Here is an 18290-nt window from a genome sequence, read left to right on the forward strand (position 1 = left end):
TGGGTGCTTGAGGTGGGGTTTTAAGACCAAGATTAGGGGCTGCGGTTCTGACTGCAAGTCAGTAAGCTGTGGTCTGTGTCAGACAAGCGTAACAGCTTGCCTGCCCATAAAGACCAGAGGAGATAAAGAGATAAAAGTGCCCAGTCTGTGAGCTGATGCCCATAAAAGCGCTGCCATTGGTTCTCGGGGCTCCGTCGAAATGTGATCCTGTAAAAATATTTTCTCCTCATTAACCTGTCATCCATGGAGCCGTGACGCATAGGCAGGCGAGGGAGTGATGGGACAGAGTGGGGTGGGTGGCAGGGTTGTGGGGGGTTGTCTAGGGGCCCAAGGGGGAGACTCACCAGCCTGTATGCTTTATTTGAAGGCCATCCTGTGGTAATGTGTTGAGTAGGGTGAAAAGGCCTTGGTGGGGCCCGAGTGTTTAAACAGCAGCAGTTAGCGTAAATCTCCCCCAAAACGCAGACCCCAGACATGTTCAGGGCGCTCACACACACACACACACACACACACACAAACGCATATGTACATATTTTCACAGACTGGTGGTGAAAGTGTGTTTTGTGTGGGCCAGCGCTCTGAGACACGTTGTGTTTGGACGTGTCTTTCATTGGTGCTGTTCTTCTGTCCAGCCTGCTTGGTTCTCAGTACTATTTGTCTAGCTGCGTGTGTGTTTGTGTGAGCCGTGCTGTTTACGTGTGTCCGTCAGCAGCCAGAGGCCCCCCAAGTCATGCCCCCTTGTCTGGGCAGAATGTGTCTCAGCACCATAGAGGAGATGTATTGTGAGAGCTGTATGTTCGAGAGAGAGAGAGCACGGATGTAGGGATCAGGGCCAGTGTTTATTGGTTTTTGACTGAGATCGGCTGAATGTGACCCTGGGTCAGAGTGCTGGCCTGGGCAGCCTAGGTTAGGTCTGCTCGGCTCTGGGTCACACTAGGCCTCTTTGTGTACCCTCCGAGTTCAGGCTCGGAGACCACAAATGTGACATGGTGACCGTATTTGTCTGTTTGGGTCAAATATCCATGTCTTTCTAAGAGTGCTTGACCAATGTGTAATCCTGACATAATATCCTATTCACTATTGTGTTCACGCTCAACCTCCCGTAGTATAAAACAGGCTCCTTTTTGTCCTTCATGTTATTTTTGGATAACATATCTTTTGCCAGAGACAAACAGAGCAAGGTCTAACATTAGTGACCTCATCTTCTCTGCAACCACCCTTACATCACACTTGTGGAGCCGCTCTGTCTCATACTAAAGTAGGTGTTCAGTTGACTCGCAGATTACTGTATAACTTAATGTGTTTTTCGGTAGAGATTTTTAGCTGTACAGATACTGTTAACAAGAATAGACTCATTGAGACTGTGTTTGGACATTCTGCACGGTGCCTGACTTGTGCACACACACAAACATAAAGGGACACCTCAGCTAGGGGTAGGGTTGGGTGAAAACTCAACAGGAGATATGAGCAGGAAATCAGCAGCAGATGTGGGTGTAGAGTAATGTATATGGAGGCAGGGAAACCCTCTCACTAGGACACATGGACACCAAGTCCTGTCTTGTGGTCTGAAAGGGGATCACTTTGAACCATGACGGTGCTGCGCTGCTGTGAAGCAATGACTGCTGTCAGCATCAAAAAGTCTCCCTGTACTGCCAGACCTTCAAGAGGTGCACATCCCCCCCGGCTCCTCAAGAATCTAGCAAAAAGTCATAGGATCTTTAGATATGAGCAAATTGCTTTATTTGATAATAATGGGAGAAATACCGTAATAAAAGGTGATGTCATAAAACTATAAAAAATTGGAGAAAGCACAAAACGGAGTGCTTTTAAGTGGTGCTAATTCTTCTTGCTGTAGCTCCTCATACAGGTTTTTAGGGCTACATGTAGCATTATTTTGATTATTGAATAATTTTGCAGATTATTTTCTTAATGAATTGACTCATTTCTTGGTGTACAAAACGTCAGAGAATAGTGAAAAATGCTCAGTTTGCTAAAGCCAGAGGTGACGTCCTCAAATTGCTTGTTTTGTCTGACCAATTGTTAAAAACCCAAAGATTTTCAATTTACAGTGTTGTAGAACAAAACAGAGAAATGCAGCAGATCTTCATATTTAAGATGCTGAAACCAAGAACAGGTTGAGAACTGTGCTGCACCATTTTGGGCAACTCGGAGCCGTGAAAGAGACTTTTAGGTGGCATTCTCTCGGTTGATGAACGTTGTCTCCCTTCTTCGCATAACCAAACTCATGTGTCTGCAGTCTAGTCAGGCAGGGAGGAAGAAAAGAAGCAGAAAGTGGTGTAGGTTTTCATGAGGATTCCTTGGCTGCACTGAAGCACTGGATTTATGTGTCTGATTAATTGCTTTTCATATAAATCATAGGTATGAGCCCGGGGCATTGCTCCTATCTTGAGGTGTGTGAGAAAACAAGGCAGAAATAAAGGAAAGGGCACGCAACAAAAGAGAGGAACAAGGTGACAGTTACGTGTTAGACTCTCAGAGTTTGTAATAAAGTTCAGTCTTGACAGCAGGGCCCCTGTTATCTGTATGTGCGTAAAAGTCTGTGTGGCCTGAAAAGAATGAGTGATGCTGTGTCACCGAGGGGCTCAGAGTGATAATACATCTGCAAAGTATTGTGTAACTGCATGACAAGCCCTACGGAGACATGTGTTTATTTACTCCTGATGATTGGGGTTGTGTAGTTGTTTACACTGGGGCAAATTGTTATTCAAATGAGGTTGAGTAATTTTCCTCTCTGTCTTGTTAAAGTTAAGTTCATTGGGAAAACCTGCACTGTAGAAGATTGCTTCCTTATAAAACGGTGACCTCTACATACTCGTTAACAAACGCACAACAAAACGACGGAATCCACTTGTGAATGGACAGTTTAAATTTTTTTTTCTCTAAGTTTCTCCCCGTTTCTTTTGCTATTTTTTAATGCAGCTCTCATCTGTCTCTTTTTCACTTGTCTCCATCTCAACTTCTCTCTACTTAAGCTCGTTCCCCATTTCTGTCTCCTTCTGTAGTTGCCAAACCCTCCCTCTTCATTCCCAGCTTCCAACATCCTCTCAGTACTGTGGGCCCCTTCGTCCTGGCAGTCAGACTGCTCCTATCACTTCCATCAGCTCGCCTCAGTCCGTGTCTTGGTGACGTTAAATACCATCCCTTTACTTATCTGCACCTAATTTTCTCTCTCCCCTCCCCGTCTCCCTCCTATCTCCCTCTCATTTCTCACACCTTACAATGGCGGCCAAGTCTGTCTGCCGAAGTTTTTGCGCATGATTCCGTCTTTCTCCACCCGTTCTTATATTCTCCATCTCTTTCTGTCTCTCTAAACGAGCCTTTCAGAGACTGTCAGTCATCAGCATCGCCTCGATATCCGTCTGAACATGCGAGCACGGAATGGAGGGAGCGATGGTGATGGATTGGTTTTTGTGGGAGGCTTTGAACATTTAGAAAAAGGGGAGGAACACAGCCAATGAAGAGAACCAAACCAAAAAGATTTTCTAGGTCTGGAAATTCTCATCCTGGACATCTTTTCGAGTAGGCTCGGTTGCCCTGTAACGTGATTGACTGGACACATAAAATTCAAACAACTTTTCAACATGGCTTTCTGGCCATTCACATGTAGTCACACTGTCACTTCCTGTGGCCTCTTTAAGCCTTTAACAGCCTCTCGGTAACAGAAGCGAAGGAATAGTCCATTTCACCTCCGGCCTGTGTTTGCGTACAGTTGCTAACTCTCCTCTCTTTCAAGGATCAACGTTTCAGGAAACAATTACCGCATTCTCTGTTAGCATGAGTAACTGCTAGATAAAGAGAAAGATATTGTGAGCCGGCTGACGCAAAAACAGAAAACACTTCGCTGAAGACGAGCCAAGGAAGCTGCAGGGGTAGCTGTGAATTACAGGGCCTTCAAGCCAACCTGGGAAAGGGGGAAAAAAAAATAAAAGGGAAGATAAAGCAAACGAGTGAGGAGGAGAGTTTGTAGTGGTGAGCTCAGTCTTCACTTTCAGTCCAATAAAGAAAAGAAGCTGACAGCTGACCAGACCTTTCTCTCTTTTTCCCACTTCTTTTTCTCTCTCCTCCGTCCAGACCACTAATAGCTGTGTCCTCTCATACTCTTCATCCTTCTTTGCGTCCTTTATTCTTTTCGGGGGGGAGAATTGAGGAATTGTGCCTGGGCCATAACCAGACTCTGTGTCTCATTTTGGTTAGATAGGCCTCTCTCTCTCTCTGAAACCTTTATAGCAACACACTGGATATATCATTTTGCACTGTAAACCCAAAATATAGGCCTTAAAAAATCAGGAATTTGCTTCATTCCCATTCTTCATCTTTCTATCTCACTCTTTCTCTTTAAAAAACTACCCACTCCGTTCACACTTGTGCGTCTTCTCTATTTCACCCTTCTACCCTTTCTTTAAGCATCCAGGTTGATTTGAGGCGCAGTGTCAGGGTGAAGGTCCTATAGGAGGAAGTATGTATGCCCCACTGTTGTTTATACTGCTGAAAGCAGGTGTGTGTGTGTTCTGTGTATAGAGGTGTGCCCTGCTGCAGTGTTGAAGGAGGCTATAGAGGTGAGGCAGAGTGTGAGAGTGTCAAGCTGACTGCGCTGACAGTTGTAGAAGGCTGCAGGTTGTTGGGACACGGAGAGCATCCGATCAATGCGTGTGTCCACTGCAGCTCGGGATGCATAGCATTCCACCTCCATCCATCTGTTAGCAGATGCACTTAAAACATGTTAGTATCTTTTGCTGCACTTTGAATTCCTTTTTCCTTTACAGCCTGTAGCTTGGTCATGTATCGACTGTATGGATTTATCGGTATATGCTGACTTTCCTCTGTACGTCTTAACTCCAGACAAGGATAAGACAAGAAGACTCTGAGGGCAAAGCCTGACTAGCTATATTCTCTAAATCCTTCTGTTTTTAATTTTTCAGAATTGTAGCTCATTCTCACAGCACCCTATCCTGTATGTGAACACGGGCAGCGTATTTTCCATACAGGTTGTAGTCAGAGCGCCTGTATAGCAATAGCAATTTTCCAGTTGGTATTTCCTTTGTCTTGCTTACTTTTGAGTTCTTTATGACATCTGTGTTTTTTCTTTTCGTCCTGAGTTTAATCACCCAGCACCTCTTGACCTCAGTTTTGTATAAAGTGTGTGCTCATGAGATTGTAGAGTCTTTGTCCTACAGTTTAATGTCATATAAACTCTAAATATTATTGTCTGTGTTGAGATGGTGCAGCAGGCCCGTTGCAGGCGTCTGCTTGTTTACAGAACTATCTCTGCAGTTTGTGTTTGTTTGGCGCCGTATGATAGAATGCAGGTCTCTGATAATGGAGTCTCTTTCTCCTCCTCCTTTCTGCTCAGTCTACCCCTCACTCTTCTTTTTCTTTTTTTTTTTTTTTTTTTTTTTTTCTTCGCCCTGCAGCTGTTTTTGTTCAGCTTGGTTTACTTTCCATCCAAAATGTTAGGTCAAATACAGACTTGTACCCGTTTCACAAGCGCACATCACAATATGCTCACGTGTTTACATTTCCTGCACTCTACACGGCAGACAACAGCCCAGACAAAGAGAACATGGCTCAAACAAAGAACTTTCAACAGAGCAGAGTTCGATCCAGCTTTCAGCCCTGGTTTTGAGCAGGGTCACCTGGTGGGGTCAGTTTACAGCTTGTCAAACCTTTAACCCTAAAGGATCACTGGTGTAATGTGAGAACGGTGCTCCGATGGCTGAAACGAACAAATATTTTCATTATCAATTTTCAAACCTTTTTAGTATAATTGATTAATGCATAAAATGTCTCAGAAACCAAGGTGTTGCCTTCAAATTGCTCCATGTGTCAGACAAACAGTAAAAACCCAAAGATACTGAATTTACAGTGATGATGAAGGAAATCCTCACATTTAAGAAGCTGTGTTTTGTATTTTTGAGGGATAAAACACTTAAACAGCTAATCCATTTTCAAGCTTTTTGATTTTCTGTTGATGGATAAATGGTTTCAGCAGTAGGTGTGACCGTCTCTCTCTGTCCCTCTCTCATTCCTCAGGGGCAGTACCGGCCTTCAGACCTCCTGTGCCCAGAAACCTACATCTGGGTACCAATAGAGCGATGCATACCCCAGCTGGAGAATTCCCGCTATGCTCGTTTGAGCCAGGATCCTGACGCAGGTACAACTACATACCACTGTTATCATGATCATTGCTAACATTCTGACCTGCGTCTGTGATTCTTAGTTTACATCTCTCTAGTTTCATTGTGATGGTGTATTGAAATCTGTAGGCTTGCTTCCAGCCAGCGTGCAGTCACTGAAGAGGGGGAAAAACAGGGCCAGCAGCTCTGATCACACAATCTTCTCTCCCCATGATCCTTAAGTGCGGTCAGAGCAAAGCTAGCGCTGCCATTACAGAAGGGTCATGTTGTCATTAGATGAATAGTGATATCGGGGGTAATAAACCTCATGAATGAAGACAGACTGGCAGACGCCCATCGTCTGGACTGGCGGAGTGTGAGATGAGGACCAGTGAGTGTTTTAAGAGAGTGTGAGTGAGTTTAAAGGTTTTGAAAAGATGGTTTTGAATTATTTTCTGCGTAGGTGCATAGCTGCAGAGAGACTCATACATTTTATGTCTCCTTATTTCTTCTCTTCTGTTGATTCTGCATTTTTCTGCTCTGGGAGTCTGACACTGCTCAACTCTGGAATGAAAAGGTGAAAGTACTGATCTAAAAGAAGGATTACCATACAGATACTGCAGAATTGTTATAGGAGATGCTATAAATATTGCAACTACTTGTAACCTGAGAGGAGGAGTGTTTTAGGGGGCAAACCATCTCTTGTCTACTCTTCCCCGTTAATCTGCATCACCAAACAGAAAAGGAGATGTGGAAGGACAAGAATTTGATTGCCAGCTAAACTTGGACCAATAGATGGAGGGTAATAGAGGGAGTTATAGAAGAATAGATGGACGGAGAGAGGGAACATGTGATATAAATAATTTTATAGAGATGAGAAGAGAAGGGAGTGAGGCTGGTGCTGTATGCTGGCACTGGAAGAGAGAGAAATGCAATAAAGTCAGAGCTAGATTGACAGGGAGGTGGAGGAGGAAAAGAGAATTATATGAATGAGAATCAGATTTATTGGCCAAGTACGTTAACACAGACAAGGAATTTGGTTCCGGCCGTTGGTGTCTCTCAAGTAATACAGACAATACACAATATACAAGCAATAGACAGATTATATAAAAGACAAACTGCACAAAACAGTGCAAGTGTGTGTGGTAGTGCAAAGAACAATAATGTGCATCATGTATTTGAATGAAATTGCGATGTATGAGTATTTGTACAATATAGTATTTGTATATGTGAATCAGGGTGTAATAACTATCTGAAGAAGTAAATGTAGCTATGGCCTAGCAGATTGGGTCAGCTATTTATGAGGGTGATGGCATGAGGACAGAAACTGCTCCTGTGTGTGGTAGTTGTATCCAGGGTGTGAGAAATCTGTAATGATTCTCTCTGCCCGTTTCCTGGTTCTTGAATAGTACAAGTCTTGGAGGGTGAGCGGGGGGGGCACCAATGATTTTTTCGGCTGTCCTGACTGTTCACTGCAGTCTGTTTGTATCCTGTTATGTGGCTGCTCCAAACCACACTATGAAGGATGTGTAGAGGACAAATTCTATGACTGCGGTGTAGAACTGGCTCAACAGCTCCTGTGGCAGACTTCCTCAGTTGCCGCAGAAAGTACATCCTATGCTGGCCCTTTTTGAGGATGGTGTTGATGTTGGTCTCCCACTTCTGGTCTTGGGAAATGGTAGTTCCCAGAAACTTGAAGGTCTCTACAATTGACACAGGGCTGTTGGCACCAGCTGTTCAACATCCCGCCAATAGGCAGACTTGTCACCATCTTGGATGAGTCTGATCACAGTAGTGTCGTCTGCAAACTTCAGGAGTTTAACAGCTGGGTCCTTGGAGGTGCAGTTGTTGGTGTAGAAGGAGAATAGGAGTGGGGAGAGCACACATCCCTGGGGAGCACCAGTGCTGACTGTCTGTATACCAGAGGGAACTGTTTCCTGCCTGTCAGGAAGCTAGTGATCCACTGACAGATGGTGCGGGATACAGTGAGCTGGGAGAGTTTGGAGGAGAGTGTTTCTGAAATGATGGTGTTGAACACTGAGCTACAGTCTACAAACAGGATCCTCTCTTGTGTCCCTGGGCGGTCAAGGTGTTGCAGAATGTAGTGCAGTCTCATGTTGACTGTCATCTACTGACCTGTTTGCCCGGTAGGTAAACTGCAAGGGGGTCCAACAGGTGTCATGTGACGTTCCTCAGGTGGGCCAACACCAGTCTTTCAATGTGTAGAGACGGCTTAAGACTTTGTTGTAGTGAGGACGTACTTGGACTCTGTGCCATGCTAAGAGGTAAAAATGAACACAAACACCGAACTTTAAAATAAAAAGCTTTCTTTTGACACCTCTTTCCTCTGTCCCATATATTTTACTTTTCAGAGGTCAGATGGTGTAGTGAGGCAAAGTTTGTGGGCATCGAGTGCACCAACTATAAACCGAGAATCTATGTTTTAGGAAAGGATTCTGCACATTTTTCTTACTTCCAGGATAACTTTTGTTGTTTACTCAAGTGGTTGTGAAAGCACCACGCCTTGGAGAAATAAGGGCATTTAAAAGACCATTAGTAGGCTGGTCATTTACAACGTTGCCATTAACAGCTTAGCCAGTGGTAGGTCTGACCTCTTCTTGTCAATCATACCCTTAATCCCTGAGTAGGCACAAATTACTGAGGACAAAGTGGCGGTCTCAGAGTCGGCAATTTTCACTGTTGCCAGTGTATGTTTGTGTGTCTGTGGCTCTTGCGGTGGCTCCATTCCTGCGTGGACTGTTGATCTTGGATGGAGCCGGACATTATTTCAGGGCCTAGCTGTCCAAAAGCAGTGTCATTACATTTTAGTGCTAGTGGTCTTGATGGTTAGCTCTCAGGTTTGTTGCCAAGCTGTGGGGCTGAAGTGTACTTAGGATGGTCTTTGCCAAACTCGTGGTAGTGTGGAGGTTTCTGTCTTGTCCAGAAATACTCTTCAGTGGTCAGTCAGTCACCAGGTCAGCTTGCCCTGTGTCATCGTTAGGTTAGCAGCATGGCATGCTGTTGAGGCTTGTGGCCCTGACCTAATTGGCAGTTTGTCAATGTGTGGCTTGTTTTGAGTCTAAATAAAGACATGTTGCAATCTGTCCCAGGGAAGTCCTGCCTGCATGTAGTGGTGTGGGAATCTCCTATGTATGTTTTCAGGCAGTAACTGTTGCAATCTCATGTATTTAGCTGCTGTGGCCACAAAAGTAAAATTTATGTGATTATGACATTTTGTACTCTGGCCTAACTGCTCACAATGCTTCATGACATAAAAGTGTCTATTTTATTTGTCTACACTTGACTTTTTTATGTGTCAGTAGATATTTAGTGTGCCAGAGTATCAGCCAATTGTCAACAACAGTCAACTGCAATCCTCCTAATGCATGCCTTTTCTGTTGACTAGCGACACATATTCAACAAAATATATCATTTATATCAACTCCCTTTTTAGATTGGTTGTCAAGTACAGGTCCTATACTAAACTTTTCATCACTAACCCTATCAGCAGGGAAGAGCTAAGTTTTTAGTACATAAAATAAAAAGATTAGAGTGAGATATGTTGAAAAGTTTATAGGACGATAAATCCTATAAAACAATTCATGAAACAAGTCAGAATGTGTTTCTAGCAGATAGTCAAAAGATAATCTTAAGTGTGTTGATTAGCATGTGAGTGAAATACTTCTTGAAGTCTGCTAGTAGTTGGTTGAATGCATGTTAGTTGATTTATCATCATTTTCTGTACTTTGGAGTCAGCAGTGAACTGTCAAATTATACTTACACTACACTTGTCTATACAAAGGGTGACAATACAACTTTCCATTATTGAAAGAGACAACCTGAACCTGAGAGCAAAGATGATTGATCTGAAAATACAAAAGATAAAAACAACTTCACAGAAAATTATGCTTCAAGAAATTTCAGATTTCACCAAAACTGTCAGCAAAGAGCCCATTAATTTCAAATCGTGGCTGTCGTCCAAGCCTGCCTAGGATTCAAAGCTTCACCCAGGGGTGAACGAGAACTAGGGATGCTGGGTGTTATTTCAGATTTTCAGGGTGACCGGGTCATAGAGCTGTCGTAATGAGGTGCGTAAAGACAGCTAATCTAAAGTTTACACGACTCTGTCCACAGCAGGCTCACATTGATTACATGCCTGTTGGTGACACATGGAGGGCCCTAGGGCTTCATTGTGGCCTCTAACAAATGCACATACAGTATGTACACATGCACATAGACACACACGCACTCTACACAGCAAATGTTTACTATCTCTCACACACTCATAATCAGTGTTTGCTCGACAGAGAAAGACATAGGGGCATTGCCCGTTCAGCAGGATAAACACTTGCAAAAATGTGTGACACGAGTAGTCACCCTTTGAACCACCTAGCAGGCGTCAACCCAAGCACACGAAATTACATGACGCATGCTAACATTTAAGATGCATTCGGTAAAATATTATCTAATATGTCAAAATAAAATATTTCTATTCTATTTCATGTCTCAAGCAAACACACACACTCACTTCTCATCAATCTGGTTATCTGTGCTTCCAACTAAGAACAGTAAAGCTAAAACATGGGCGGTGATTGGACAGCAAACCTTACTTCTCCTCCATACTTCTTTTTTTACAATACACATCTTCATATATCATCACTGTCAGAGCCACTTCACTCTACTCTTCATCGGGCTTTCTGCTCCTTAGCCTCACTTGCACTAATGTTCCCTTTCAGAGTGGAGGCGAATCTGATATCACTCCCCTCAGTTTCTTCTCTTATAGTGCAGGAAGTAGATTTTTTCTGACCTTTCTCTCATTTTAATAATAATAGTTATATTCTCCATAATCCCTTTGAGGGAAATTCCTCTTGTTGCTGTTCCCGCTCCACAGGGAGGTCAAAATTCACGGTCAGCTACAGAGATTCAGTGTCTCGCTTTCAGCTGGGCGGATGCTTGCTGACACAAGGGCTTGAACTCAGGCTACTCAGTCAAAGAACATTCTTCTTACTTGCTACACCACCATTTTGGCCTTTTTCTTTTCATACCTAAGCCCTGATTTGGATTTGCAACATTAGGTCATAGGAAGTGGTCATATCCAAAGAATAACCCCGATGGCCTGCCTTTGACCAGCATCCGGTGTTGAGCAAGTATTTAAAAACTTTGAGATGGATGGAAAGCAAGAGGAGCGTGGCGAGGTGTCAAGGCCCTGAGCCTCGGCCCTGACCCTCTCACTCCCAGACCGACCCTTACCACTCCTCTTTCCCCCGACCCTTGAACCCCGAGCTGCGACCTCAGAGCGGCGTGTCACTGAACGTCCGGTGGGCCTGACGGGAACGGGGATCTGGAGCTTCTCAAAATGAGGAAAGGGCATTGATGGAGGACGGAGCGAGTGAAGAAGAAAGGGAAAGTTGTTTATGTGAGAGGCGGATGTTTGGATTGCCTCGAGTAAGTGTGGGAGATATGGGCCTTGTGCCTCCTCTCTGAGTCTCTGTTCAGTATTACTGTTGAGGCTAATAGACCATCTTAAAGCTGCATGCTGCCATCCATTTTTGCTCTGTAAAATGTTCACTACTTATTATCTTCACAAGGGGACAGTGGTGCTTTACTCCAGTGTTGCACACGCTGGAGTGGACAAGTGTAACTTCTAGTGTAAGTGGCCTGTCACACTGATAAAGAACATGCACAGGCAAATTGTGCTTAGAGAGACAATGCTGATGGCAGCTTAAGTTATTATGGAAGTATCGAATGTTTAAATATTTTGACTTTCATCCCATCAGGACACATTAATCCTTCATGGAGCAAGATGATAGTCATGTGGACGTTGCATAACATGTTTACATCTTTTAAAACCTGTTTCCCCCACACTGGTGAGATTTAACATACTGCTGATTTTCTTCATTTAAAAGTTTGTGTCAAGCATTCTTCAATTATGTGACTCAGCACTTTTAAGAGTAGGGGGAAAAACACAGTGGTTAGGGCATTACTGAGCAGGGAAATGAGGCTAATAAATAAAACATGAATCCACAGTGTGGTTTGAAAATCTTAGTTGAAATATATGAAAATATCTTTATGGAAATGGGGGTGTGTGTGAAAGCTTTATGTTTGTTGCCATCTCTCTCTTCTTTCCTCTGGCTTGCTCTTCAGGTACTGTCTCATGTGGCACATGAATAGTTGGGACATTCAGCTATTTTGCTCAATAACTATGTGACTTTTTGAATTCTCCCATTGGTAGGACCTCCAAATATGCCTTTGGGGTTGCTGTTGGCATTTAATCATTGTCTATTCCAAATGATACTTGAGGCCTAAAGTAACATTTTAACTGATCACTGCAGATACTTTCCTAGGTGAAATTGCTGCCAGCCTCACTTAATGCTCCAAAAACCGAAATGATCATATGAGCTGCCTTTCAATTCCTGGCATCTTGTTGTGGCACTCACATCACACTTAAGCAGATTCCTCTTAATTATCTTGTGGGCTTTGACAATACTTTTGGTGAATATTTTAGGAATTTGGCAGATATATGAGCAATCGCATTCGCTCGCACCACCTGGGTGCTCAGCTGTGAGCCACATGGGTGCTGTCAGGGGAGCAGCAGTGGCGAGTGGGAGGCCCTGAGCTCTATTAATACCAAATCTCACTCGCTCCTGTTTGATCGATGTGTCGTCATCGGCCTGGCAGACTAGTCTGCTCCACTCCACAGCCTGGCCTAAAATTTATTTTCATCTGCTTCCTTTCAGCCAAGCCAGACCAGATTTACTCCAGACAGGCCAGATTGATTGGATGAAATATTATGTGCGCAATGTGCATTTTAGAAGGCACGATATAAATTTTACATTTAAGGCGTTTTGCAGTGTAATGTGTGCAACAGTAATGAGTGTTAGGAGAAGATTTGGAATAAGAGCTGAGGGGGTAGATGAAAGCGTTTAAAGAGGGCAGTTAGCGTGAATAGAGCAGGGCTGTCATTCATCGGGGAGAAGCTTATTGAAGTTCCAGTGAACGACAGCTAATGAAGAACTCCTCAGTTCTCTTTGGAGTGGGAAGATGATGAACACTGTTGAGATATTGAGACGCGCATGTGTGTACCCGCTTGCACGCACACAGTGCAGTATATTTTCTTGCTGTATATTTGCTGTGCTAATCCTTGCATGTCCTCTTGGCGCCAGCTGTGAGCAGCTTGGCTCAGCCTCTCACTCCTGGAGGCAGCGGTTTTAGTGTCAAAACGAAGGTCACCGTTTTTCACCCTTTTTTCCATCCAACTCTCCAAAGGACCCTTCTTAGCTGCTGAACACGCACCGATTAGCGCTGTTATTCCTGGTCTGATGGGAGCTGGCAGTATATGACATAGGACCTAATGAGATGCTGAGTTTGGCAAGCCAGCAGGGAGCAAGGCCCCCGTAAACAAGGCCAACTAACTAGCCTGCTCACGCACCGCTGTGACTCCAGGTTTAGGGCATAGGGAAATTAGCGCTGATGAGGAGGGGGGGGAAATGCTTTCTGGTTCTCCAGCAGCTTCTCGGAATAATGGTGTATCTTTGCCAAGTCACTCAGAGGTTAACTCAAATGAGTGAAGGGAAAATAAGGACAATGTTTATTGTGCTACGCTGGGTCTCATTATGTTCTCATGTCTGCCTGTTTGTGTCCAGGAGATGCTCGGGTGCTGACAGATGTGGGCAGAGCTCTTGTGCTATACAGGCGGACTGTCATGCCCTACGCAGCCTACTGTCGCAAACGCAAGGGCTCCAGTGACGAGACGGAGGTGCAGCAGTACGCCGGATTGGTTGGCCAGGATTGTGCCGAAAGGATCTTGCTCTACCGCGCCTAAACCTGCAGCATTCACACCGCCTGCACCTTTTAATATACGTAAATACACCGATGTCTGTTTCTGTTAACGTCTGTCTCCTCACTGTTTGTGAAAGTGCTTTCTGCTGCCTCTCCCTGTAGTCTCACCATGCTTAGCTCTACACAGGCTGAACAAAGCAGTAGCCAATCACTATCTACTGAATTCACCCACTGGCCTCATTCATCAGTTATATCTCATTCGCATTTTATTTTTTGAGTTACATTTTATTAATCAGTGAATCCTGCAGCAGCTGTTCTCAGTTTAGTTCACATGCACCCCTTTGCTTCATTTGACACCCTACAGGGACCAGTCCCTTGAATGTCATTTTGATATCATTGCTTTGATTTTTTTTTGTTTTTTTTGCGCCATCCTCAAACTTGTATGCTGAAGTAATGATGTTGTAAAAGTGTGTCCAGCTACACACAGATGATAACTTTCCTGTGAACTGACACTGGGCTGGATTTATGTCAGCATTGCCACTTGAAGAGCATGTTCTCCTTTGAATGTCTTGTGAACTTCAAGGTGGTTTTTACTTGCTTACATTACATCTAACACTTCAAGCTGTCTCATGCTAAATCACAATGTAATAAAGATTTTTATCAGTGGGTTATTGTGAAGGAAAGAATTACCTGTTTATTTACTTGTCTGATGTTTTTTGTCTGTTATATTTATAGCTTTATTTGCTTTTCTTTTAATATTGACACTGTTATTTTTGTTTGAACCAAATAAAGGGGTTGTATATTCCCTGCTTGGACTTTGGGGCTTTCCTTTGCATATTAATCATACAATACAGCACTGAATTGACTGGCAGAGGGATCTTGGGAACAGGATAATAATGCATTAAGAGCTACAGTTGTACGCTTAATGTCTCCCAAAACACTTGCATGCCAAGAGATAAGTGCTGCAGTTGGACGTATTACATTTGGACAAGCAAAAGGTGTCAGATATATGAGCTACCAGAACACAAATGCGACTGGCCTTTTGCCCCCCCAACAGAGTGACAACAGCAGCACAGCTCCCAGCCAGGGAGCGTCTAGGCAGAGCCAAGAGAGACCTGGTGTTAGCAGGCAGGCTTTAGGACTTTACAACGCAGATATACTTGGCTTTTAACCGTGGTGGCTACACCATGAATCTTTTGTTCCTTTGGAGTGTTGGCTGTGTAAGTGTCCTCTGAAATTTATGTTAACTGTTCATAAGATGCAATTACACATGTAAACTCTTGTTGAGGATGAGTTGAGGTTGATAATATGAAATTTATCAGTTGTGCTGCACCTTAGACCAAAAATCTACAGCTATTTTTTTTGTTTGGTTGGTTTTTTTGTGTCAATTAAATGAGTCATCATGTCCTTCCATTTTTTTTACAAGTCTTCATCTTGTTCTTGGGAAAAGGATTGGAACAAAGTACTGCACATTAGAAAGACACCAAGTAAAATCAAAACTAATCCTTTGTTTCTGCTGTTATCACAGCATTAAACAGCAATCTGTAATGACAGCTACCAGCACTGTTACACTTGTAAATGTTTAGTTTGTCTTTATTGAATGATTTTTATTAAATGATTTTTTGTGGTTATAACTCAGGTATTTTGGGGTTCAAGTGGTTGTGTGAGAATGAATCAGAGAGGTATTTTTTTAGGGATGATGGGTAGTTAGGGACAAGTCAGCAGAGGGAGGAGGGAGGAGAACATACTGGACACAGCAATGTGAGATGACAATGTACAGTTTATGTCTGGCGTTACTCTCATAGATTGTCCTCATGGTTTTACTTGATGTATTTTGTATTTGACTAAATTGATTCCATCTTTTGGATACCGAATTCAAATTTGATAATTTGATAAAATTGGCAGTTTGCAACTGCCACTATTTCTGCCATGATCTCAACATTAACAATGTCTAGTGAATAGACCTTTTTTATCCTCCTAGTACACATGGACTTGAGCCTGCAAACATAAATTCATCTCTGGGGTAGTTAGCAAAGTTGTCTGTGTGGTATCTGTAACCCAACTGGGTGAGCATCCTTTCCTCTTAATGCTTTATGTCTTAGGTGATGGATGAATGCACTTACACACACACACACAACCATGCAACTAGCTGGCTAAAAATGTAAGCACAGACTAGCAAGTGTCAGTTTGACCCTGGACTAGTATGTTTGCAGCAGCTCTGCTCTCCAGTGCGGCTTGACCTGCCACACATTCGGCCAGCTCGCCTGTCTGCACACAATCCTGAGAAAACAGTTGAAAGAGTCGGCCTCTCCAGTTTAAACTCAACCTGGTTTGAAGAACAGCCTGTGTCCTCAGGAATTAGAACAGATTGACAGGCTAATTCTCCAAGAAGGGAACGCTGACACTGGCCAGTGGCCATGTTGGATTCACTGTTTCTCTCCCACATTAGGCATGCTTCCCCTTGGGCTTAATGTGCACACACACACACACACATACTCCTGGCACTGTCACGAGTAGTTAGTCTTGGTGGACGCTACACATAAGGATATGTGCCAGTGCTGTGGTGGACCTTTCTCTGTCAAAACATGTGGCCTGGACGAGTCGGCTATTTTATAATGATTCCATAATACTGCAAGACACAGCATGGCAAGTTTTGGACATTACTCTGATGTATAATTTTGTCACTGCTCATAATTCTTACAAAGTATGAGGTCTGTATTGACCATGCACTGCTGATGAAATACTGTTCAGCCAGAGGTCAGTATTCAGAGAATTATGGAGCCTGGAGGGAAGCTTTTATCTCCATGACAGACCTGAGTAACAGAGATAGTTTAAGTACACATAATGGTTTTTTTTGGCTGTGTTGGTGCCAAATAGGTGTGGTTTCTCACACTGGAAAATAAAGACACTGCCAAAAAAACAGAGAAAGTAGAGTATGACCCTGTTGCAAGATAACATTTAGAACTAGAAAAGACTAAGTTTAAGTGTTCTTGCCTACATTGAAAATTGTAGGTGCAAACAGTTTAAACAAGTTCAAATGTGAGGGAAGTGCAGCACCGAAAAATCATCTCAAGACATGTTTTAGGATATATAAAAATATTCTGTTTGGAATAATAAGTGTGTCTGATATAATTTTTTCAACAAAAAAAAATAATTTAACTAGCTAACTTAAAAACTCTTAATCTTTACATACTGTTTGGGTCAAATTTGACCCATTTTGACATTTGAAAGCAATAAAAACACTCTAAATGACCTTCTGTAAGCCTGAAATTTTATGACTTCCTAAAGTGAACCATTTCAAAATAATTTATTTTTTGCAGCTGGTATACATTTTTGCACATAGAGGGTGTTCCGGGTCACATTTTACCCATATCTATTCAAAGGGATTTTAAAGTCACAGAGGGGGTCAAATCAAGGGTAAAAGGGTGGTCATGGGGAATCTTGAAACAGGAAAACTACAGATTGGCATGTCTGTATTTCTGTCATTGGGACAGTAAGAACAGAGTTCAAGTGAGACCTTGACACTGTCACGAGAACTGTCCATGTTCCCACCATATTACTACATTTGCCAGGGTTCCCACACAGTTAGGCTCCTGTAGACCTTTGAGATGTTATGGGGGAATCTTGAAACAGTGAAAGACTAAAACTGTGCATAGGCATCATTATATATATTGTACACACAGTAGGGACATTGGGTCATGAGGTGCCTTGACACTGTCGCAGCGTCTGCAGCTGCAAACAAGCCTATACAAAGTAACAAATCAAACCCATCAATTCCCAGGCAACCAACCTATGTTGGGACATGTTGACCAACAAAGTCCTCCCTATAGTGGAGGGCAGCTTTCATAGGATTATAAAAAGTACCTGAGCCCCTATTTCTCTGATTTAATGGAGTGGGAGGAGTTCCAAGAGGAAAAAGACAGTGAGTTGAAGAGAAAGTATTACAAGAGGAGGACAACATGGAGGAAATGGTGAAAAGGATCACATGCAAAGGCGACGCCACCTTCTCCATGTCAGCCACAGCAGCACAGTAGTTCAAATCTTGCCCTGGTCAATCTGCAGTCCCACAGTCAATTGTCACAAAAGGACAAAAGAGAGGGAGACGCAACTTCTGCACAGCAAAATGACTGTAAAATAATGTTTTTTGCAGTTTTGCAATAGTTTTGAGTCTATTTTTTTCTATCAATGAATAGTATCAAACCTAAAGAAAACACTCTCTCTGCTCTCTGAAACATTAATGAAGGATTAATCACCCATTTATTAATGACGGATAAAATATATATGGCTGCAAAAAACATTTGTGGTGTAAAATTTGGTGTAGGGACTAATTATAAAGGGATACTTCAGCCGAGTCAAAAATGACCCGCTTCATACTGT

The 18290-nt window shown here is 43.1% G+C and overlaps 1 protein-coding gene across 3 annotated transcripts in view; it reads left to right on the plus strand.

Moving 5' to 3' along the window:
• LOC121911782 (arginyl-tRNA--protein transferase 1) overlaps positions 1-14728 on the plus strand; it is a 55195-nt gene extending 40467 nt beyond the window's left edge. For all 3 annotated transcript variants that reach the window (XM_042433622.1, XM_042433623.1, XM_042433624.1), the window contains 2 exons: positions 6052-6172; positions 13778-14728. In XM_042433622.1, the coding sequence (XP_042289556.1) occupies positions 6052-6172; positions 13778-13956 (300 nt within the window). In that variant the 3' untranslated portion in view covers positions 13957-14728. The remainder of the gene's footprint in view (positions 1-6051; positions 6173-13777) is intronic.
• The last annotated feature ends 3562 nt before the right edge of the window (positions 14729-18290 follow it).

The sequence above is a fragment of the Thunnus maccoyii genome, chromosome 14 (genome assembly GCF_910596095.1).
Source record: "Thunnus maccoyii chromosome 14, fThuMac1.1, whole genome shotgun sequence".
Taxonomy (NCBI): domain Eukaryota; kingdom Metazoa; phylum Chordata; class Actinopteri; order Scombriformes; family Scombridae; genus Thunnus; species Thunnus maccoyii.